We start from the raw sequence: 25,151 nt of genomic DNA on the forward strand, positions 1-25,151 counted from the left end.
TTTTCTGCTTGGAATTTTAATGAATACTTTTCATGATCACTAATTACTGATTTTCAGCTTTTATAATGATGTCCAGTCTGATTTGCTTCTCAGTTACACAGTTCTGAATCAGTCTCACTGCACTGGTCTCCATGAATTTGCTGTTGCAAGATGAGAATACAGTTTCTGGTGGAGAAAAACCTTTCAGGAAGGAGATGGGGTTTTGGAAAGTAGGGCTGTAGAAGGAGAAACAGAGCAGATGTAGCTCACAACGACTATGTTGGAAGCCTGCTGATAAATAATCACAGAATCACAGAATTTCTAGGTTGGAAGAGACCTCAAGATCATCGAGTCCAACCTCTGACCTAACACTAACAGTCCCCACTAAACCATATCCCTAAGCTCTACATCTATAAATGCAAAGGCTTGAATAGGGAACAGTAACAAAAACAAAAAAGGATATATAAATGCAGAAGAACTGAAGGGCTGAAAGAGTTTTTCTTCCTACCTTTTGTCAATGTTTTGTGAATAAATAAAATACAGAATGTCTGCTTAATAAATATTTCCTTATGGTATCTCTTTCTTTTATATGCTCTGTGTTTCAGTCTTGAGTGGTCAAGCTTACACTTTTTAAGTTATCTACTCTGAAAAGATTTGTACAGGATGTACTATCAGGATTACGGTTTAATCTATGAATAGTTTAATCAGTGAATACTGATGCTATATTGGGAATAATATGTGAATGGGTGCTTATGTGTTTGACGTATTTATATTTATTTCCTTGAATCATTTGTGAATTGACCCAGGTTTGCTGTGCAGATATTTGGACACGTGGCAGTGTCAGGATGTAGGGTGGGAGGGGACGACTTAGCCACTGTAAAGTCAATTTAGGAATGGAGAGGAGAATTAGAGCTAGAAAGACAATATTTGAATTTTCTGATTGTTTGGTTCACTTGCAAAACCAGTGTGCCTGGCTGCCACCCTCCTCAGCACCTCTGGCAGGACCAGCACCACCACCAGCACCACCACCAGCACCTCTTGTCCTTAGCCAGCTTTGCAAAAGGGGAAAGTAGTACCTTCACCATGTTAATATTTTCTGGAAGGAAATTTTCAGATTAGAAAGCAGAGCTTGTTTCATAAATCATCTGAGTTTACAGCTTATGAAGCACTTGAAAACAAGGGGATGACTGCTAAAGATGTTTAGATCTGACAGAGATTTTGCAAGTACACTGACACTAGGAAGTCTGCATCAGATGGCAGGTGCCACACAGCTGGCCTACATCACCTTCCTCCTGCCCTTTACCTTCACCTTGTGGCACAGTCTACTTACAGGCAACCTTGTGCTTCGGCAATTTTTAGGCAAATGGAGTAAGAGCCAGCAAAATGCTTTTTCTATACCAGCTCTTGTTGGCTGAATTCAAGGGCCCTGCTAACTGAGGAGCAGATCACCCAGGAACTGAGCTGGCAGATGAGGATATCCCTACTATAAAAGCTGCCTGCAAGGAAAAATTGTTATCTCACCAAACACTTCCTTAAAAAACAAACAAACAAACAAACAAACAAACAAAAAAAAAAAAAAAAAAAAAAAAAAAAAAACACTTTTCGGGGCTGCAATCCGATTTAGAGGAAAAATGACATGAACTAAAGCTTGAATCTGGAATTCTGATGAGTTTCTGGTAGATAAAGTTAAAACTTCTGTGTTGCCAAGCTAGCACACTGCTTATAGCAGTAATAACTGCATCTGAGTACTCAGGGAAAGCATGCGCATATTTTCACCATAATTTCCCTGCCCGGAAAAGCACAATATGCACAGTTCCAGTTTTCAAGAGACAAACTGCATATTGGCTCTTTATTGCTCCATTAAACTTGTCTGTGACCTTGTCTTGCTACTTTGCACACCAATCCAGAGCTTCGAGAAGCACCTAAATCTGCGGTTTAAGTGGGACTGTTTGCAAGCATATGATCCGGTTTGGGATGATCCTGCAATCTGTGGAATGGACAATCACTCTACACGCTGTTCAATCAAATCAAAACAGCGTACAGTAAATTTTCCATATATAATATTTGTTTGGGGTTTATAGCTACAGCAAAATGATGGATTTTTTCACTTCCAGAAGTGCCAAGTTGCTCTTGGGTGGCAAGATTGGTTTTGTTTTAATATTTTTATGCCTTCCTATTGGGGGTTTGCCATCCCTTTTTCTTATAATTTTTCTTATTGCATTTCCTCTGAAACAGGGGGGCTGTTGCCACTGAAGCACTAACAAGAGTGTGGTGCTACAAACTTGGGCAACCTTGCTACTCCTGGCATGGTTTTCTGGATCAACAACCAGACCTTCAGGGTGGCTCTGCAGAAGACGACAATGTCAGAGTGATGGACAGGCCCTCCCCCTTTCTTGCATGAGGCTAATGAGTGTGCTTGGCATTGTGTAGCCTCTGAAAGGAAACAATGCACTTACTGGAAACCTCAGAGCTGTGTTTGCTTTTAGAAAGGACTTTTGAGTCATTTATTACCTCTGCAGCTTTGTGCCACCTTGCAGCACTCTTCGTAGAATGTGGCTCTTTAAATATTTTTTTTTATTAAATCTGTGAGAATTGCTGCAGTTTTAGTCATGATACACTTCTATTATTTGTCTGGCTGGTTTCTTTTTCTCTTTGTTGCACCGGGCAAGTGCAACACTGATGTGAGCTAAGCTGGTGCTGGTGTCAAGAAAACCAACTTCGCCTGCCCTGAGTGACCACTTTGACAGATGAAGGCGAAACCATCAACAGTTTTTATGAGCATTTTGGGAAAAGACCTATAGAATAAAGAGAAGTACAGACATAAAAATGCTTCAATGGACAGAAAACAATGGTGATGAGAACATCTATATACTAAACTGTACCTGATTGTGACACAAATGTTATGGAATAAGGGGTGGAAGTTGTGTTGGGTCTGTCTGAGCTGGAGTCACCTTTTCCCTACAGCAGCCTACACAGTGCTGTACTCTGCACTCGTGGCTGGAACAGCACTGATATCACTCCAGTGTTGTGTCTATTGCTGCGTGGTGCTGGCACAGCATCAGGACTCCTTCCAAGCCCCCAAGAGCCAGCAGGCTGGGGGTGGGCAAGTGATGGGGAGGGGACATTGCTGGGGCAGCTGACCTAAACCAACCAAAGGGATATTCCATAACACCTGATGTCACACTCAGCAATAAAAGGGGGGGCTCTCATGGGGGAGGGGGCTGTTCCTCCTGAACAACCACTACGCGTTTGGGGCCCTGCTTCCCAGGACGTGGCCGAACACCGCCCGCTGATGGGAAGTAGAGAATAATTTTTCCCCTCTCTGTGCTTCCGCGCGGACTGATTGCTTCTTTTGTCTCTGTTTTTTTTCCTCCCATTCCCTTTCCCTTTAATTAAACCTTTCTTATCTCAAACCTCGAGTTCTCTGTGTTGTATTTTTCTCCCCCTTCCTCTTTGAGGAGAGGGGGAGTGAGAGAGCGGTTGTGGTGGAGCTCGGCTGCCCACCTGAGTAAAACCACCACAACATCTAAACTTGCAGTTTGGAGAAACGTGGCCTAGAAAGCTAATCAAACAAGCTTTTCTTGCACCAAAAGCAGTGTCTATTGTTGCAGTGGCATTGATGCACTGACCCAAAGATAACGATAAATAGCATCACTAACAGAAGGAAAGCTTAAAAAAATACTGTATTTTTTAAAAATGTCTCACCATTTCTTCATCATAAAGGATGTAGACCCCCTCAGATAAGGTCTCCTGCAGATGCCAGCAGGAGCAATCAAAATCACCATTCATGATGACAAATATTTTCTACTTAGCAGGCTACCATCACAGTGAGCCAAAGGGAAAATGCCTGCACTTCCTTGCTGTGAAAAATGCCTTATTTTTTAATTTGTCTAGCCTGACTAACAAGCTGGGCTTTCAGGCAAATTAAAAAGAGGAATCTCACTACAGGTACTCTTGGCTATGCTGTATGCTTGTTGAGCTGTCAGGGTGTGTCAGTGCTCCCTGTGCTCCTGGGGAAGTTCAGCACCCAAATCCCCACTGGCTGTGCCAGGGAAGTGCCCACTTCCTCCAGGGAAGGGTGGGGGACAGGCCCCAGGAAAAAAGTGACCCCAAGATGTTGTCCTCACATGTTTAGGACATGGCAATCTAAACTAAGTCCTGATGCTAAACAGGTCCCCTTCCTACTCCTTTGTTTCCTGGGTGTGAGAGGTCTGGCTCGGCTGTAGATGTGAATTAAGACCATTTTGGAAAAATCCTAATGCTAATGATAAGCTGTTCTTCACATCATGCATTTGTCTACTGGTCTATTTGTTGTCTATTTGTACAACTGTGAAAAACAAAGAACATGTTCTTCAAGGCTTTGAGTATGGCAGCTGGCTTTGGGCTTTGAGTGCTAAAAAAAAAATAAATAAACAAAATAAAGGCAAACAAAAGTTGGTGGCTACAGAAAATACAGTCTATGGAAGTCATGCTATAAAGTTTTCTTTGAATGGATGAGAGAAGAGGAGGTGATACTTTAAGTCATTATTATTTGGCAAACTATAGGGATCTCAGAGCTGTCTTTCCTCTCTGTGCAGCAAATTGTCATCAATGCTGCTATTAGAAGCCTGGCTGCAGAAGATTAATTTAGATTTTTTTTATTTTTTTATTTTTTTTTTTTGAGTTTAGACTTGATTTTCTGTTCTTCCCTGGAGGAGACAGGCACCTATTTTACATTGTGTAAGATATACATTTCAGGTTAGTACAGATATTTTTTTAAAAACACCATAATCAAAGGTTGCAATACCATGAGCCCGGGATAAGTCAATAATGCTCTGAGCTTAGCTTCTAGCATCTGTAGTGTGTGCTGAGGCAGAGGGAAGCAAAGCTGTGATTCTATGTAGGCATGACCATTTAAATGACCTCTTTCTTATTGCTGAAAACCCAAAAGAAAGAGGAATTAAATGTGTTGCAATGGACATACACATAAGGTAGACAGAGCACTTAAAGAAAGGTCTGCTGAAAGGATATATTTCACATGCAAATGTGAAACCCAGCTGAAAAAAAGGTTTTATGTAACTCTTCCCTCCTCCTGACTGAGTGACTTTGAAAATGTACAGTCACAGCCGGAAGGCTAAAAAGTCCTCTCTTCTACCCTCAACCTTCAAATTACTGCATGAAATACCAGCGGAAAAGGAAGGTTTGAAGCAAGATCTTTGGAGCTAAGATTCCTCTGCTAAACCTGGAATTGCTCGCTGAAATTTACTTGAAAGTAGCTGGAGGATTTCTCTGCTCTTTCGTTCATGAAGAGGACTGTGAGCCCCTGCTGTGAACGAGTGACTTCAGCTAAGGGTACTGATCTCCTCTCTCTTCCAGCTCAGTGCAGTCACTAATGTGTCAAAGGAGAAAGCTGCTTATCCTGCCTGAGTGGCTGCTGCCTGCCCCGGGGGAACCACAACTGGCTGGTCCTGCCGCTGGTGCTGCACTGTGCTGGGGGGCTAGGCCTCCAGGGGCTCGCTTGTCCCTTCAGAAGGGGCACGTGGTGCACCATGCATTTCCATAAAAATTATGGGTACTGTAAGAATTTTAAATATTTGAGACCTCTGTCAAATTGCTCTGCAATTGCACCAATATTTGCAAGTTTCTCCCTCTCCTCCTCATTCTCTCCACAACAATGACCGCATGTGGGAAACCAGCCCATACTACTGCTTATGGAAATGGCAGGATGAAGGGAGAAGCACTGATGTATTCAGCTGTTTGTTGCACTGGCCTAAGTGATGGTGGTCAAAAATTCTTTGTTGTCTGTTTTTTGTTTTGTTTTGTTTTGTTTTTCCATGCACATGAAGGAAATTCTCCCCATACAGCATGGCTTACTGTAGAGAATCATCGTTGGGGTGAAAAAGAGATTCGGGTTTAGATTATTATATTAAAATTTTTCCATGGCTCAAATCTCCAGTTCTGGAAAAGTATGTTTCAGAGAGATTGGTAAAGACAATTAGAGGGCTATGCCTCCAAGTTTTTATGTATTTTATTATTTTTATGTATTCCTAACCTAGTTGCAAGACAGGCTCTTTCAACTGTCTGCTAAAGATGTGGTTGGAGAAGAGGTCGACACCATTATAATGTCTAAAGAAAAAGTGTAAATGCAGTGATGCTAGCTCCTAATGCTTCACATTGTCTTCAGTTATTGCATCCTGCATGGTGCTGAGAAGAAGATGTCATTAATAATTTGTAGTGACACATGGCTTCTGAACTATTTAATTATTTTTTCTGTTTAAAACAGAATTATTTTCTCTCTCTAAAACAAATAGAAAAACTGCATAGTCTTGCAGCTCATGTTGTATCAGAGATGACTGTGATTCTAGGATGATATTCACTCTTTTAAAGTGTAAAAGCATGTACTCCAACAATTTTTTGAGGGTGCTGAGCCAAAGACAGTACGCTTTCATCTCTGATAGCCTGATTAAGAGGAAAGGTGTAGTACCTACATGAGAGATAAGATTAGTTATGCTGGACGGGTGCCATGGAGAACGGAGCAGCCAGTGACTTACCACGTCAATTATCTGCAGCAAAGAAAGCTGAAGCTCGACTACAAGGGGCTGGGAGTCGTTCATGACCGGTCGCTCAAGACGATTGTAGTTTCTCAGCAGCTCTCTGTACAAGCGCCTCTGGCTTTCACCCTGCAGAGAGACTAGGGGAAAAGAAAGAAGGCAGCTGTCACTGAGGCTGGTCCCATTGTCCCCATCGCTTGGCTATTTAGCTGAAAAATCCCTCTTAATATGTTGGTAATTTGAAAGCTGTTTTCCAAAAACTAACTTCCCCCAAACTCTGTGCGTAGGTGTGACAGACACGGTTTTTCTACATAGGTGACTGGTGAGCTCCTAAATAAAAAGAAAATAAAAAGAAAACAGAAAACAAACAAACAACAACAACTACAACAACAACAACAACAAAAACTATTAACACTTTAACTGGTTACTAACACTCAAAAACTACCAAACATCCTTTTGGACTCAGAGTAAAAGTCCCCCACTGCTCGGCCCCCTCCTGATGATGATCAGGACTCCAGAACTGCCTGACAGCTTTCTGGAAGGCAGTGAGAGCACTTTCATTTCCTTGTGCTTATTTTATAGAGATGGGCTGCTGTGTGCCAGTGCTGGTATTACCTGGACAAACAGCATGTTTACTCAGCATGTATAACAGGTATGCTTGTAACTCAGGGCTGATGTATCAGCCCTTCTCTGAGTGTGCTCAGGAAGCAGGAAAAAGCCTTCTAAATACCCTCTTTGGTTTTGTGTGGAAGCCTCTACAGGCTTTGGGTTGACATTTTTCCTTCAGATGGCAGCACACTTTGCTGGCACCAAATGAGGCAGTGGTTTGGAGGCCAGCATGTGCGGCAGGTATGTGTAACAGTGGTATTGAGCTCATGCTGTTAGATGCTTAACTGGGTTTCCTGTGGGAATGGTCTCAACACAGCCGCTGTCATGCAGACAAAAAAAAGCCTGTGAGAGACTAGTGGGATTTCAGTCTGTGCTTAAATTGCACCATTCTTCTGTGTCCTGTCACCCTGCTTTTGTGATGGGCAAGGAGCATGGTCATGTACCTGGTGTTGCAGTGTTTTCAGGCCATAGCAAGCATGGATGAGGCCATGTAGCAGTGATTGCTCCAGTTTCTTCCTGTGGGAACACCAGCAGCTCACTGGGGTTTGCTTTCCAGGAGCTTGGGTCCCATAGGACCATGCAGGTTTTGGTGCTCTGCCTGGTGGCAGCCTGAGCTCAACTCAGAGATCATCAAACAGAGTGTGGGCCATGGGCTGCAGGTTCTCTCAGGCCAAACCAGTCCTGTCTGCTCGACTGTACATCCCTTACACTGTAGAAATGCAACCTCTGGCAGTGAATCTACACACTTGGGGCTGAGGCATTTTTAATACACTGTGACTCTTTTCAACTCTTGAGCAGAGGTCTTCACACTGAGACCAGGAATCCTCTCACAGTGGCTGTGATGAACACCTTTTTGACAGTCCAGGCAAACTCTAACAACTAATTCTTCTTTCCCCAACATTTTGCTGTGCTCAGCAAGCCCTGCAAGCCTGGAACAGGTATCTCCAACACAGCAGCCATGCCTTTTAAAGCTGATGATGTTGCTCAGTTAAAAAATATGTTTAATTCAGATTTGTTCCCATTTTCCTGATACTGAGGGGAGTTTTGTGGCTTACCAGTATGGCAGTGTCTCGTGAACAAGGAGAAAGAGTGTTTTTGTTTATTTTGGTGAGTTACACTGATGCATCATCTTCGTGGACCCTCTCTTCTCTTGAATAATACATAGCATGTTCATGGGGGCCCAGGGAAGCAGATGCTGTAGGGCTGCTCCAGTAGCCCTTGCTGACACACTGGACACTGTGCATTACCATCTGCATTGACAAGCTCTGGCCAGTTTCTCACTTCAGCAGCTTAAGCAAGCTTCCTTGCAAGGCAGTGATTAAGGTCCTCCTAATATATTAATTTCCAGTGCCTCAGCAGGCTCCAATTACCTTTTAAGATTCTTCCATGGGAAGGAAACCAGTGAAAACCACAAGACATCATCCTATGCAAAGAGGCTCTGTGTTTTGAGCAAATCTGCTGTCCTTTGACTCACCTAACACACTCCCCCTGCTCCCCTCTCCTGTCCCTGTGCTTTAGGGAAGGAATGACTGCCAGCACTATTGCCCTCATTCTGAGAGGCATTATGTAATTTTTGCCTTTAACATCCCTTTTAAACTGTCTACCTCAGCTTTTTGCAGCAGAGAAGTGCCCTTCACCAGGCTTGGGAAGTTGGCTGGGCTGCAGGAGTGCCCCGGTACCGTCACTGTCATGGTGCATTAAAACAGCTCACTGAGGGAGGCCTGGATTGGAGAAATCTCAGCACAACCCTTTGCAGTGCGCTCCATGAAAATGTCTTTGCACCATCAGCTCAATTAACCCACCAGTGCACTTTTTGTACCTGGTTTTCCACCCTGTCTTCAATTCTCCCCTCTGCAATGGGGTCCTATTGCTTTGCAACCTCTTGTATCCAAAGTTGTTAACATAACCTTCGCTGATCTATACTTAGCCTGCTGAGTCAACAAGAGTAGCCACGTTTGTGTGCTGCCTGGTTGTGTTTACAAAATTACACAGATTCAGAAGCAGCAGAGCTTCTGGGTTCTCCTGGCATGTAGCCTTGGCAGCTATCGGTATCACAAAGACCTGGTACATCTAATCAAACCACTGTCTCTCTGCTGTATTTTGGAGAAGAAACTGAGTAGGCTGAGAAGTCAGGGTTGTGTTTTCATAGGCTTTTTCTTTAAATTGTAATTTTCAAATACTTAATGTTTCCTACTCCAGAGAGATTGCTGCTTTTTTCCCCTCTGATGCTTGTGCTAATGCATTGTGACACTACAACTCTGAGTGCTAAATGGAGTGTTTGCTGGAGATGGGGAAATCTGCATCTCTCAGGAATAATGGTAGAATAAGCTTTACCATTGCCTACCCCTCAGCTGCAGAAATCTCACCAAAAGCAGTGTCACTGTGAGCTCACTGGTCCCTAATACAAAGTTTCATCTTTTAAACTAGGCTGGAAGCTGAGCGTCAAAACTTCAGCTTACCAGGTCAGTCTCCCAAAAGCAATGCCATACACATATGTTACAGGGAAAGTACAAGCAATGGTCATTAAGGAAGATGCTTGCTAGATGCAGCATCTTTAAATAAAAGAGAGATTCGTGTGTCACACTGCCTCAGCCAGTGTCCCCTGTGCTGCTCAATTATCTCTGAAGTAGTAGCAAAACACACTGTCTTCACTAAAATTTGAGGGAAGCATGCCCAGTGGATGATGTTTATCTTGAGTTCAGCAAGGCTTCTGGCACTATTTCTCACAACATCCTCAGAGACAATCAGATGCTAGATAAGTGAACGGTGAGGTGGACTGTCAGGTTCAGAGGGCTGTAATCAGCAACATGAGGTCCAGCTGAAGGCCAGTCAGCATCGGAGTACCCCAGGGGTGGATGCTAGGGATACTAGCTAATTAACATTGTTTATGTTAATGTCTGCACACTCAGCAAGTTTCCAGGTGACACAAAACAGAATAGCTGATGCACCACATATTTGTGCTGCCTTTCACAGGGACAGATTGGAGAATTGGCTGACAGAAACTTCAGAGACTTCATGAAGTTCAGTTAAAGGAGATGCAAAGTTCTGCATCTGCAGATGAACAACCTCAGGCTGGAAGCCCACTGGCTGGAGAGCAGGTTGGCAGAAAAGCCTTGGGGGGCTTTGTGGACACCAAGTGACCCAGATGAGCCAGAAATCCACCCTTGCAGTGAAGAAGGCCACCAGCACCCTGAGCTGCATCAAGCAAAGCCTCACCAGCAGGTCAGAGGAGGTTATTCTTACTCTCTATTCAGCACCGGTGAGACAAACCTGGAGTGGTGGTTCTGGTTCTGGCCTTCCCAGGACAAAGGAGACATGGGCTTACTAGAACAAGTCCACCAACAGGCTATAAAGGTGATGAAAAGACTGGAACGCCTCTCCAATGAGGAAAAGCTGAGAGAGTATTCTTCTGTTCAGCCCAGAGAAAAGAAGATTGAGGTGGGGTCTTACCAGTGGCTACCTGATGGGCAGAAGTAAAGAAAAGGGAATCAGGGAAAGGGAAGAGGAAGGCTTAGGGCAAGGGTAAGGGAACATGATTTTCAGTATGGAATGTAGTAAGCCTCTAGAACAAAAGCTACTACGCCTCAGTATCCTAATCAGGACTGCTGAATATCTGTCTTCAAAATATGCTGGATGTCTCTCTTCAAAATATGCTTAAACCAAAAAGCATGGGTTTGGGGTTGTGAAGTGAAATGCAATGTTTGAGGTAGGCAGAGTTTTGGAGATTGTTATTGCCTAAGTTTTACTCTCTGAGTAACCTAAATTGGTTCTCTAAACTGTTGTGGTTTTTTTGTTTGTTTGTTTGTTTGTTTTTGTTTGTTTGTTTGTTTGTTTGCATCTGGAAAAGCAGAAGACAATTAACCCATGGAAGAGATAGAGTCCCTTTATGGTTTTCTGAAAAGCTTTATGGATAGCAGGGGTATTCATGGACTATATTCATCTCTTCAGTACCTCTCTGAATCTCCTCCTATACAGCTGCATGTGGAAAGAAGTCTGCAAAAAGCCCTTATTGTGATACCCACTGATTGATCAACATGATCTATAAACTGCAACCAAACCTCTTGGGAATACATGTTATAATGGGACTGCATCTTTCTTTCTAGGACGGAGTTGCTGAGAACTGCACTGCAAGGTAACTTGCCCAGGAACTATTTCTCTATTACAGTATGCTACCATCTCCTCCAGCAGGAGGTGTGAGAATATATAGGTCTCTTGTAATGCATTACCAAGAGATCTGGTAAAGCCCCCGTGGAGGTATGGTGTCCTCTCTGCTGGATCAGTGGGTCCTGTGATGTGAAGGAAGAGCCTGTACCAAGGAAACAGAAGATGGAAGCCTCCCTATGGGCTCATTTCTGAAATGCCTCTGAACAGCTGCCATTCTCCTCCTTCATTCCCTTACAACATGCTCGCCTTGAATTATTTCTGCTGGAGATAAAGCAAGACGCCTTGGTGTTATTTCACAGTCTGGGCTCTGTCTTTCTTTGCACACACAGAGTCTGTGTGTAAGATTTCATCATTGTTAAGTGCAGACATGTTGTAATGCCCAAATAGGCTAGGCAGAGACACTAAGGGTGAAACGTGGGATAATTGGATATCAAATAAACATCTGCAGAGCTTTAGTAGCTAAACAGCAGAGATCTCTTCAGGGCAAATCTAGAAGCAAGAACATCCAGGTATTTGGATAACACGTGGCTTAACAGCTACAGGGGGAGAGGCACGTTTGATGGGGCTAGCACAGATGGTGTCTCATACTGACTGTAAGGTATCATATATAAAGGGTTTCGAATTCTCTGAGACGTTGCAATTAAATTAGATCATGCTGGTGCTGGATGATGTCAGCTCCAAGCCAGCAACTCTGCATGCTTAAGCTCAAGCTCAGAATGAACTCCTCGTGTCTTCTTGCCAATGATGGCAAAGAGAGCTGCCTCAGTAGGCATGCGTGTGTGATGGTGACTTCAGACGTGCTGATCTTACTGTGACTCAGATATCTGTGCATGCTGCAAAACTAATGATAAATGTTTAAACAACCCCAAAGCACTGCAAAGAGAGGAAAAATATATTTAAAAATAAATAAAGAAAGAAAAAGACATAAACCTGACTAAAACTAGTGAAGCCATTTCCCCTGACCTGTGTGCTGCATGTGGTTTGTGGCATTGCACTGGTTTCCTCCTTTCATGTTTTGCTTGGCCTGCTGAAGAAACAGAGATGTGTGTCCTGACATGTGGCTGTGGGCTGACCACAGACCTCTTCTACTTTCTGTCTGTCTGGGTTCCTCTGGGCTTGACTTGCCTCTTCTGTGCTTGAGTGGCAGCCTGAAGTCCCCCAGCGTGTCACCGTAATTCTCCTTGCACCTTCTGTGGGTTTGGGTTCAGATCTGGTTAAGAGTTTGTTGGGTCTGGAGGCTGTTCAGTGTTGTCTGGTAAGTATGGCTGTCAAAATTGCAGCTATCTCTGGCCAGACTGTCCATATGCTATCCCCAGGAAGGCCAGATGCTCCTTCCTTTCCTAAGAGTAGTGCTGTCATATCTTGGCTGATAGATCCCACTGCTCTGTTTTGCATGCAGAGCTCCCTGAGCTCCAAGGCAAGAGCCCAGCCTTGCCAGCTTCCCAGGTTTGCTCCAAAAGCGGCCAGCTTCTTGACCAAGCAACCCCAGTGTGGGTGATAGGTTGGCTTGCTATGTACAGTAAAGAATAAATATTAAATCGTAAATATAAACAAGAGAGTAAGTGGACTAACGGAGATTTCAAAGCTGGTCTGAGACATATTTTTCGTGTTTAGTGATCACTCTTCCTATTCTTAATGTTGTTCCCTGGATTTATTTTGATAATCTCTTGACTTTTTTTGTCTATATTGTGCCAGCTTCTAGCTGAATGCTTTCTAGTTGTTGCTAATTTCTTTTGGCACAGGCATGAGTCTTACACACAAGCTATTACTTTATTCATAGAAGTTTATAGTAGTTATTTGTACCTAAATAATTTCAGTTCAAATGTCGTATTTTTCCTATACGGAAATATTTTTCCATCACTTTTCTTGACACATACGCATGCTAATATGCCTCTGAATTAAAACATGCCTTTTTTTCTTCCTTCTTCAAAAACAGTTCATAGAACTATTTGCATACAAACAGCACAGTAGGTTAAAGTCAACAGCGTATTGTCAACAGCATATTTCTCATTCATCACTTTATTTCTTTCATGTGTTTTGTTCCCTGCTACTTTCAGAAAGCGTCCAAAACTGCAACAATATTGTGGTTGTGGTGTTTATTCAATCTCCTTGCACTTTCTGCAGGTATTTAACCCGAATTTTTGCCTTTTTTTTCCTCTTTGTTTCTTTGTATACTGTGGTGTGTTTTTTTTTTTTGTTGTTGTTTTTTGTTTGTTTGTTTGTTTTCCCCCCACATTCCTTGTTTCTTTTTTGGGTGTTTATGTTTGTTTGGTTTGGTTTGTACTATTTTGCAAAAGAAATTGCGTGGAGTTCTGGTCTTTTTTGAAAATCAGTGTCATTATACTGATAGGTATTCTTACATTTCATTATATCACAATTGCCTACAATCTCGGTGTGACTGAAACATTTACACAGCAAAAGACATTAGGAAAACATTTGTGCAGCAAACCTAACTCCCAGAACTTTCACGTACTTTCCTAACAACCTGCAAACTGTTCTGGAGTACCTTATATTCTACTAGTTATTTTCTCTTTAGTTTATCATTGCAGGGTTATAGGGGTTTTAGCTATCTCTGAGTGAACACAAATATAATGATCACAGGCAGATGCATACCGTACACGATTATGAATTGTGGGACAAGTAACAGAAGTAATATCAGAGAAAAAACAAGTTGTTTCACATGCAACGTAACTGAAATAAATAATTGGAATGACAACAGCACTTGCTAAAATGTGGTATGTTCTACTGCTTTGGTAGCTATAAAAAAGCATCTGCCTAATTTTGTATATTTTGCAGATTTCTGAGAATGTAAAGCATGCCACTGCCATATGTCACTTAATCCCCAGAGACACAGATGTGTCCCATCTGCTTTTGTTCTTATGTGCAGCATTTTCACTTTTGTCTGTGTCTGCAAAGGCATTATTTCTTTCTTTGCCCTTTGGTTTAAAATGCACACCATCGCACCTTCGGGGAAGAGTACTCACATACAAGACAATGGAATCATATCAGCTGCCTCAAGCCTGTGTATTTGTGTGTGTGTGAGTACTGTGTATTTGAATACGTCTGTCATTTAAAATCTCTTTTTAATCTGCTTTCCTTCTGGGTAATATTTGACTCTTATCTTCAGCTCTCACTACGCAGATTGTTTTTGCATCTTACACTCAAAACTCATTAGTTACCCAGAGGAATGTGAGAAATGCCTGCTTTTCCTACTCAAAAAAAAAAAAAAAAAAAAAAAAAAAAGGACCTAATCTTCCTGATATTGGTCATCTCTGCTCTTTTATACCAGATAAAGAGCTCCCAGCAGAGATGGGTATTAAAGGGTATGTGAGGAAAGGTTTCAACTCAAAGACTTTAGGCACATGACAACATGCTAAAAAGAGTATATAGGCCATTATATAATGAAAGGACAGGATTATTTTTTTTTTTCAGTGGTCCTGATGGCTTGGTGCAGATGTTTTAAAGGCTGAGATATGTGTGTAAGGTGAAGAGACATGCATTAGGATATTAACAGTGGGATACCTCTCAAATTCATGGCAGTTAGGAGAAAAAAAAAAAAAAAAAAAAAACAAAGGGGAAAAAAAAAACTGTATTTTTTTTTGTATTATGCTAGTTTACATCATCTCCATGCAACATAAGTGTAGTTAATGCAATCATAGAGGTGGAGGAGCGCAGGAGGAGGGAGTCGGAGCAGGGGTGAAGACTGGGACTCTCCTTGCCAAGACATATTACAGGGAGCTGTGGTTGTGCAGAGGTGACTCCTGCTGGCCTTCCAGAGATCACTGGGGACGAGCAGTGATGGACACCAGTGGAAACAAATAAAACTACACGGTAAAAGTGAGGCACTGGGGACACGGCCATCAGCATGCTGGAGCAGGGTGCTGAATTCCCCACTCACACTGGCTCGCAGAGCAGCATCCTTCCACATCCTTTCACCTCTACACAGTTCAGTACCCAAGCCAGTAAATGAAGGGAAAGCCCTCATCAAAAGAGCACTATGAACCTCACTAATCGAGTGCTGCTAATTAGGCAGCCATGGTGATCTGCACCACATTCACAGATGTCTCTAAAAAGGAGCCCACTCAAGCCCACGAAATACCATTGCTACTGACCATAACCTCTGCGACATGTTTGGTCACACTGCATCGTGCTTCATTTCCACAACAAGATGGTTGTGTGCAACATTTTCACTCTGACCTGTCCTCTGCGTCATCCAGAGCAGTTCGACTGCCAGTGTAGCTTCAGCAACATCACATCAAGGCAGTTGTTTTGAGGCAAGGTCCCTCCATCACCCCTGAGCTGTGAAAAAAAGAACAGCTTTCTCTGCCTAGCAGAGGCAAGTTTGTGACTAAGCAAGAGCACCTGGGAGAGCGATGTCTGATTTTCATCTTTGCTTTCTTCACATCTTGGGAACTTTTTATCATCCTGGGAGATCAACTATTTTTCTCTTCTTCTTCCAGGGTCCTGCTGATCCTGGATTTTTTTATTTTTATTTTTATTTCTATTTTTTTTCTATTTATATTGTGATATTTTCAGGGTAGAAAGTGGAGACTGAACAACTGGTTTGCACAATAAACTGTATATGTCATTCCGGCCGCCACCACTATTATTATCTACAATGGGTTTATATATAGAGAGATAAAAAAATCTCTTCCTATCATCTCCTCAGCCCCCAGCAGATTTACCTATTTGTTTCCTTTTCTGAAATCATATTACGCCTGCCTGTCCACCTAGGTTTTCCCAGATCTGAGCAACAAATGATGAACTTTTGCCCTTCCAGCCTGTAAACCGTACTTGCACAGCAATTATAACCAGCAAAGGCACTGAGGATTCAAAAGCCAAATTCAGTGATGGCTTCTTCTGCCTTCGTCCTGCATTGTTCAAGACTCTGCTGTGGCCTTGGAGCAAAGTGGGAGGGCTGCACTGCCTGCAAGGCATGGGCAAGGGCAGTCAACATGGACCTGGGAATGTAGAGAAAGTTGCAAGGATTCTGTGTTAGAAACTCAAATGGTGAATGGCAAGAAATGGTGGGTGTCAGGGCCCCATGAAGGGGGTGTGAGCTTCCCTGCTGGGAATTTTGACAGCACCTTGAACAGCTGCTCATTTCTCATCCTTTTCTGTGCTGCACACCTGAACCGGGAAATATGAATATACATCTTCTCAAGATCCAAAATAGGTTACTGCGAGGGAACCAAAACTTACATAAAACATCTATGGATGAGAATCACCCCTGTTTGAAGCTGCAGTGCTCAGGTTTCACTAGGCCAGGCTACACTTGCAGCCCATCTATGTGAAAGATGCTGCATTGATAGATAGCTGGTGATAGTTCGGAAGTTTTGGCAGCCAAAGAGGCTGCTATCAAGCAGCTTTGCTGAGGGAAAGAAGTCTTAGTCTTTGGTGGTCCAGGTCTTCAAAGGCAAAGGGAACTGTAAATACAGGCATGAATATTCCTAGCAGGGAGTCTGAATCTATTTTGCACTGAAGACAAAAGCTGCTTCTAGGAGCGTCTCAAGATGATGAGGGAAATGGCTGATTCTTAGCAAATTAGACTTGTGACCAATCAAACAAGGGTCTGTGGAGATCTGACCCAGGACACTTGAAATGTAAGATGTGCTTTGATTTGGCTCATTTCAGCACAGATTTGCCTTTGCTTATATCAAGTGGCTGAACTCAGGCTGTATCATGAAGGATACAGCTGTTTTCTTCCACACGCTGAATGTCACAAGGTCTCAGTGGCACACGTGTGTTTATTAGCTTTGTTCTGTCTCCATTTCTGGGATGGTAAATGCTTTTGTCTTTCTCTCCTGTCCTGTTTTTTAGGGGATCAACAGGGAGATGAAATATGTTGTTTTCATTGCTGCCTTCTGCCAACCAAAACTGTATCAGCTGACTAACCCTAACTAAGAGAAATGAACTGCAGTGAAAATGAGGTACTCCCAGGCAACGATGGCATGGGAGCCTGATTTTGACATGTTTTTATCTGCTGATTTTAAAGCCTTGGTAACCTCAATGTACTGTTCCTTCAACCCAGTGCCTGCTGAGGTGGAGTGAATCTGTAGCTCTGAGAGATTATTTTAGCTCTGTGGTTTGACTATCCCTGTTTACTGGAATCCGTGAGCAAACCAGGTGTTTGTTTTGTTGGGAATCCATAAGTAGGTTGACTTCGGAGAGTGTTTTTTAATTAGCTTTCTAGCTGACAGCTGTGGAAATAAGCCATTGTAACAAATTATCATTACAATTATTACAAAAACAGACATCCAGTAATTTGCCCCATATCATTCATGTCTGTCTTAGCAATGCATGTGTGAGGGGATCCTTCCTCTCCAGCATGGAGGGTTGCCTGTGAAGTCTCTGACCTCCTAAATTCTTGGTCTCCTCTATAACTTGAGGATAAAGCCTAAACAAGAATGGATACAATTCAAAGTCACTGCCTGGGTGACAGCTGAAGCACTGACAACAGAAAACCATATAACAAACGTTTTTTATTATTATTATTTTTTCTCTATTCCTATTCTTACAGCTGCTCCTTCTCAAGCTAGTGTGCTGATGTCTTTTCTAAAGTGGAACAATATTCAGGGCATATACTTCATTTGTCTTGACCTGCTCTGCCACTCTTCAGGCTCAGGGCAAAAAAAGTTCTTCAAAAAGAGAGAAGGATGGCTAAGAAATGTTAAATGTATTTTCCACATCATTATATAAAAACAACAACAATTTGCTTTTTTTCCCCCTAAACCTACTGACTCAGAGATTAAAACAATAAGTAGCATCCTACTCCACAGCCAGCATATATTCAGCATCAGCAAGGCCCGCTGCATGACACACAATTAGCTTTGTGCCTAATGAAGCCTCCCTAGAGCAACTGAGGACACTGACCCTATGGAGTGAGTCCAGTGGGTGTCCCTGAGAGGAAGGGCTGCTGGAGCACAGCACATCTAGTGAGAGGTGGAGTGAAATTGGCTTGGTGATGAGAAATCAAAGGGGAGCTCTTCTGGCTGCCTCATCTCTCGCAAGGGAGGGCTGATGGTGATGAAGTCAGACAGTCCTGAGAGGTGCTCAGGCACAGCACCAATTAGACAAAAGTCACATCTTGGGGCTTTTCCAGGAGATCAGTGCAACCTACTTTCTCTGAAGGATGTTCAGCATAAAGGAGACCACCACTCCTGAGGATCTTCCCAGACTGACTGCACTAGGGTCAACTTAATCGAGCTCCTCTGAGAAAGGGTATTGGACTGGGCAACATTTGGAGGTCCATTTCAGCTGAATTATTCTATAAGTCTATAATCTACAAGTCTACATTATCTTATATTTTTTCCCTTGCCATTGTGGAGATCAAAGTGCCCTAGACACTCTTTTTTACATAATCACAGTTGAAGTTATGGGAACACAGGACGTGGTTTTGTCAAACCAACCTGCAAATTATGGCTTTAGGTTGTTTAAGCAGCAACAGACTTCCCACCTACTATTATGTGGTCTTCAAATCACCTGCTAATAAGAATATCATGGTGCCCTGTCTTTGGTCAAAGGGAGGGGAACACAGTCCCTCTTGTCCTAAGTGGTGGCATAAGACAGAAGGCTTAATGTGTCTCAAAGAAGGAAGGAGGAAGGATGAACTCCTCCCTATCCTCAATGTGAAATGAGATCTCAAGCCTGTACCTTTCCCCTAAGTCCTTTGTCCAAATCTATGCCACATCAAAGAGATAAATAGGGACTTTGGCTTTCTGTTAACTGATCTGTCCTCATGCAACATCCTGGAAGACAACAAGGCCTGTAGACATCTAATTCTGGAAGTCAGTAAGTACTGCAGACATCCATTTTAGTTCTCTGGTAACCACAGTTTCTCTTAGCTGGGAAAGGCCAGTAGATAGCAGGGCAGGGCAGGGTCACCTGCATCTTGTGTTTGATGAGCATAAGTACTCATGCTCATTATCTTATTTTTCTATTGCAATTCACTGACTTAATTGTGAGCCGTAGGCAGAAAGACTGTTATTTCCACTTACATCATCTGGTTCGGGTCTCTGCCTTGTTACCAGCTGCTTTGCTCAACACAGAAAGTACTTGATAAGCAACACATTTTCTTCAAGCTATATTTGCTCAGCAATAAACTCCTGCCTACCTGGCTCACTCCCTTGGGTGCTGCTGATTGCCACTGCTAGCTCTACCTGTCTAGGGTGGCTCTGCTCTCTTCTTTTATTAGATTATGCAGGCAGTAGGTATCCTTGAACAACCATGCCAGGAGTGATGCAAAGGTTTTGATCTACTTTAATCACTTCTTAGAGCTGGAGAAACTTTCTTTCTCCCTGCTTAATTACCACCTACAACATCCAATAGGTTACTGCCATCACTAACTCATCCTCTCCTCCACCTCTCTTTGGAGAACAAACCAGAGGGAGCAAAAAGGTCTGGAGCTCTCTTTAGAACCTGAATCTTGTGCCTGAAATGGGAATTTCTGCTCTGAGGTTGTCAGATGGCCTCCTGTGCTGGAGCAAGGCTGAATGCTCCTGAGGCACCATCGGCCATTCTCCCAAAGACGACTTGGAAGATACCTTCCTGTGCACTGTACCAGCTGCTGGAATGATGCAACCAAGAGAGGATCAGCTCAGAAGATGTGGGGAACTGGGCTGAATGTGACCTTCAGACTTCAAATTAAGAGCATGAAAAGCTCTAAATAATATGACTTTCATATCTGGTTCTAGTCAGGGAAATTATGAGATCTAAAGTTGAAGCTCTTCCATTGACCACCCAAGCTACCATGAAAACACACTATATTCTGTTAAGGCACAGGAATTCTAGCATCTATTCAGCAATGTCTCCTTGGACTAAACCAGTCTGATATTCACAGCTCACTGTGGTTCTGTCAGTCCTATGCAACTGAGGCCCAAAGTTTAGACTTCAGATATAGACATTTAAATACCATCCTTCATTCCTCCTACTACAGAGATCTCTAAACTCCCTTCACTTCCATTTTAACTAGTTCACATTAACAAAATTGTAGCTTGGCAGCAGAATCTGGCCTTTTGAGACTGTCTTGCCAATGATTTTGCTGCTGCAGAAAGAGCACCTGCTTACATGGAAGTGAACCAAAGCCAGTATCCTAGTGAGGATTTGCTCCTAGAGATCACCAGCTGTTTTCTGATGTGATCACCAGAGCTCATCTAAACCAGCAGAGCCATGAGAAACCAAAAGAGGGGTACAGCACAAGAATTCAACTCTGTACTGTGAGACAAAGAAAAGATCTTTTTTTTTTTTTTTGCACCAGCTCAGTAAGCCAAGTCAGGTTAAATTACTTCATCATTTACATCTTCTAGGTGGTAGTCTTGTTTGCAGCATCCTCTGCCATGGGTTTTGTCCAACCCAGCTTAGCCCTCCATTCCCACAGGATTGCAGGGTATGAGCTCGATCCTTACTTTGCCTTTGCCTTGGCTGAGCTTTTCAAAACACACAGCCGGAGTAGGGCCCTGATGTCAGCCTACAAGGAGCAAAGAAACTAAGAGGTCTGACTCTGCTCTGTGTGGTGTGTATGGCACTTTTATGACTTCACTTAAAAAAAAAGAAAAAAAAAAAAAAAAAGGACATAAAAGTACAGTAATTAAAATACATCGGTTAGCTGTTCAGCTCAATATTTAGCAGAGTGTCTAACTCCTGGGTTGTTCAAACCCAGCAGGTGCCCAAGCACTGGGCTAAAGGTAATGCTCCTTGGGGAGGCTAGGTGCCTGTATGGTCAGTGAGGTATATTTCTTGGGAGGAGAACTCCCTTACAAAGTCATTTGCAGCTGTGCCATGCCTCTGCTTGAGGTTACTATGAATCTGATGGACTCACAGGGGACTTCCATCCTCTGGATGCTCCTTCAGGAAGCTGATGACGAGTTTGCCTAATTTCACTAAGGCATATATCCCAAGAAAGCATTACTAGCTCCAGGTGCTTTGGGAAGGACAGATGCAGTGACCTAAGAAGAAGGGCACAGCTCCCAGCAGTAGCACAAGCAGAGCTGGGATGAGGTTGCTGAAATGAAAATTCATGGGGAAAATAAAATAAAATAAAATAAATCTTGTGTTTTTTGTTTGTTTGTTTGTTCGTTTTTTGTTTTCCTAGTCCTTTTAACCACTTCCCTGTCAATCAGCCCTGCAGGAATTTTCAGTAGTTGAGGAACTGCTACGAATTCTGTTGAAACAACCCAGCACTACCTGCGAGTGATGTTAGTTATGACAGGCTTGCTGTGAATTCCACGAGTAGTCTTGTGGGAGTTCATTTGAAGCTTACTACTAAGAAGGCTCCACTATTGACAACATGTTAATAGCATCTTGATTTTTCTTCTGTTCTGCCCCAACTGTCCAATTTCTGTGGATTTTCTCTTTTCTAGAAATAAAATATATAAATACCCATAGAGCAGAGGGTAAATAGGGAGCACCTTCATTACAGGTTCATTTTATTCTGTATTAGCAGTTGTCTGTAAAAGCATATACTTGTAAACTTCTGGTAAAAGCACCTAACAAAAAATCCCCTGAATTATTTATAAAAGCTGTTTGAGTCTTCATGTGCTGCTCAGAGAAACTGAACATCCTCCTTGGTGAATTAGTGATTACTCAGTATTCAAAAGGCCATATTTTAAGTGTTTGAAATAGGACTGCACGTAAGCTGAGTTATATCAATAACCAGCAGCCATCACTTCGATGTTAGTTCAGCTCTGAAGTAGCATGGAAATGTCTTACCAACAAAGATAACAAGGTTCTTAATCAAGCAAGGGGGGGGCAACATTTTCTGCAATACCACTGCTACATCAGGCAACTGAAATGTGGAGCTATAATAATGACATGCATAGTTGTTCTGAGGGTTCAGATAAACTAATGAGGAATTAGGGTGACTTGTATAGTCCAGTGCAACAACACGAATATGTAACTTTCCAGTGCACCTGCCTGTCTGAAGTATGTGGACTACCTTCCCTGTTTTAAAAGGCAATCCTCCTTTCTCTATGTAGAAACCATGGGTAACAAAACACGGTCCAGCACACCTGCAATGCTCAATTTTAAAATTTGTATTTGCTGCAGGCAGGAATGTTTCACCAAAAAAGCTGTCAGAGAGCAATAAAAGTGTGTTTTGTGTAAAACCCAGAACATCTTTCAGGACTATGGCTATTTCAATCTCCCCTCCCATTTAAAAAATCTTTGTCATTAGCGTTGCATTCCTCTATGCTTAGAAAGAGTCACACAGATACTACTTTTGTTTGTAACATGACAAAACTTCAGATGATAGCCTGATCACAGGTTAGACAGCTTAGACTACAGCAACCCATTATTATTTTTATTAGGTATTTCCAACTTACACCCGTCACTGCCTGAAAGGACTCTTTTTAAACGAACTCAAAGGTAGAAGAGAAAAACGTTAAACCACAAATAGCGAAGTCATACGTTTATGCAGCTGCGTATCTTACCAAATAATGCACAGAAAGTAAACAGTTACTAATTTTCTTCTGGTTATATTTTCTTTGTAGAACAACATAATTTCAGCATCACACCTACAGGGTTCTCACAGCCATCCTGTCCAGTCTGGAGTTATAACTTCTCATTCCCAAAATAAACACTGATAGAATAAAATTATAAAGGAGAGCAAGAACATTTTCCACTCCAAATGCAATCATTTAATTTCTGAAAGTGAAAATGGCTCAGGTTTCATTTAAAAAGCACACCTTTTCCTTTCTTAAGAAAAGGTGCACAGTAGTGTAAGATATACAGACTTAATCAAACTTATTACAAAACTTTTCCTAACTTCAGTACTGCACCCTGATGAAGTTTAAACTACATGCAGAAAAAAAGTCCTGAAAAAGAGCTGGGGTGAGTGTGACTGGTGTTTATGAAAGAAATTATTAAAAAACAAAAAACAAAAAACAGACAACCACAGATGAACTTACCTTTAAAGAAAGACAGGAACAAGGATGCCCAGAGACATAGTCCAGAATAAAAAAATCCCAAGCACTTTTCTGTGAGCATTGTCGAAACTGGCTGGCTATCCCTCCTGAGCAGAAGGTGAAATAGGATCAAGTCTTGGAGAGAGCCTGCAACGACTGATGGATTTGGCAATTACAGTAAAAAGGCACCAAACAAAAAGCTTCCTACCAGGAGAGAGAAGAGCACCTGCCTGTGTGCTTCTCCAGTCCCCAGGAGCCAAATCAGCTCAGTGCTGGGTCAGTCAATCCAAAAACAAAGGAGCTGGCTACTTTGCTTGGGACTCACAATCCCAGGCACTCTGAGCCTTTCCTTGGTCAGAAGCAAATGCCAGCAATCCCCGCACACAGCTGTGTGTGTGTTGCAAGGAGGGGGAGCTGTGCTGCCTGGGAGATGCTTTCCACATCCCCAGATTGTACCTTACTCGAGACAGCACGTCTGCAGCGCTTCCAGTGCTTGCACTCGAGTGCCTCTAGAGCTGCTTCCCAGAAAAATGAGTTTGTGTCCCTCTCTGCTCTCTCTCAGCTGCCAGTGTGACTTGCAGCATGCACCTGTGGCATGGTCTCCCTGCGATCCACCTGCCCTTTCTCACGGGAGAAATGGTCCAGGTGCAGAAGGTGGGGATAGTGACCCTGGACAGTCTCACGCCCTCTTCAATTTTCCCCTTTCCTATCTTCACATCCATTGAAGGCAGGCAGCTGCTCTCTGTGCCCCTTCCCGAGCTGCCCACTGCTCCTGGCTCTGCGCTGAGGAGTTTTACACACACCGTGGCTCCCCCAGGACAGTTCCTCTGCTTCTCCAATTCACTTGGTCAAGACGCAGAAAAATCTTGTAGTTCTTGGGCAATTTTGCCAGCCTGTGGTCTGTGCTGGATTTCAACAGTCACTGTCTTCATCCTGGCTTGCTTGGGGGTAGGAAGGATGTCTTGCACTTTTCTGTCCATTTTAACCAGTACCAGCTGGACATTGTGGCTGGGATTGAAATTTGTGCACCCTCCCCCTGTCCTCAGTTCTGAACTGGGATGACGAGTCTCTCCTGAATGCACACCCAGACCCTGCTTGTCTCTGCCCACACCTGAATTGTGTTAGGTTTGGGATGCAGATGGAAAGGAAGAGGGTTACATCTTCCATGCATGTAGCTGTCTGTTAGCACTCCATCCCCTTTTATTCTGTCAAGCAAACCTCCTAAGAAAACCCCACACTGACACCTCAAAGCAATACAGTTCTCTCGTATCCTAGAGAAAGACATGGCAGGGACATGTAGATGTAGAGATTTCCATTGGGCAGATTTGGACTACTCACCCATAAAGACAGATAACAGGAGCCTCCAGGGCATGCCTCACCTACTCACTAAGCTCTATGCTGGTACTGAATGACTTATACAAAACACAGGCTACCCCTTAGTGCTGCACCTGTAGCTAAGATGGGATTTGTCAGAGAATCAAAGGATCAAAGAATGATTGAGGTTGGAAGGGATCTCTGGAAGTCATCAGGTAAAAGCTCCCTGCCCAATCAGGGCCACCTAGACCATGTCGCTGAGTACCACAGTTGCAGTGAGCAGGAGGGAGGCCTGGGGCGATGGGGATGGGCACAGGCTGGCCCCAGGCATTCCCTGGCACCAAACCTCCCGCTGGGAGCAGCTGCAGAGCTGCAGGCCTGCGGCTGGGCAGCACGCGCTGTCAGGGGGAGCACAGCAGTGGGGCCGGGCACCTGGGGAGGGGAGGGGAGGGGAGCGCCGAGACGAACACCCCAGCCCTCCTGGCCAAGGGCGGCATCGCCGTGCCCCAACCCCACCAGACCTCACAGCGGGAACGCAAGGAGGCGGTGGGCACAGCAGCAGGAAGAGGCCGAAATGGCAGGAGGGCTGGGGATGGCGACACCAAATAAATTGTTAGCTACACTGAGACTTGATATATATATGATTTATTTCCTA

At 43.3% G+C, this 25,151-nt stretch overlaps 1 protein-coding gene across 1 annotated transcript in view; it reads right to left on the bottom strand.

The window, feature by feature from the left end:
- Window positions 1-23,415, bottom strand: part of LOC116500796 (neuronal acetylcholine receptor subunit alpha-7-like) — a 59,536-nt gene extending 36,121 nt beyond the window's left edge. Inside the window, exons 1-2 of the mRNA XM_032206047.1 lie at window positions 23,186-23,415; window positions 6,510-6,649 (exon numbers count right to left, since the gene is read on the bottom strand). Of these exons, the coding sequence (XP_032061938.1) occupies window positions 6,510-6,649; window positions 23,186-23,264 (219 nt within the window). The 5' untranslated portion in view covers window positions 23,265-23,415. The remainder of the gene's footprint in view (window positions 1-6,509; window positions 6,650-23,185) is intronic.
- Window positions 23,416-25,151: the final 1,736 nt, after the last annotated feature.

Source organism: Aythya fuligula, chromosome Z (assembly GCF_009819795.1).
Source record: "Aythya fuligula isolate bAytFul2 chromosome Z, bAytFul2.pri, whole genome shotgun sequence".
Taxonomy (NCBI): domain Eukaryota; kingdom Metazoa; phylum Chordata; class Aves; order Anseriformes; family Anatidae; genus Aythya; species Aythya fuligula.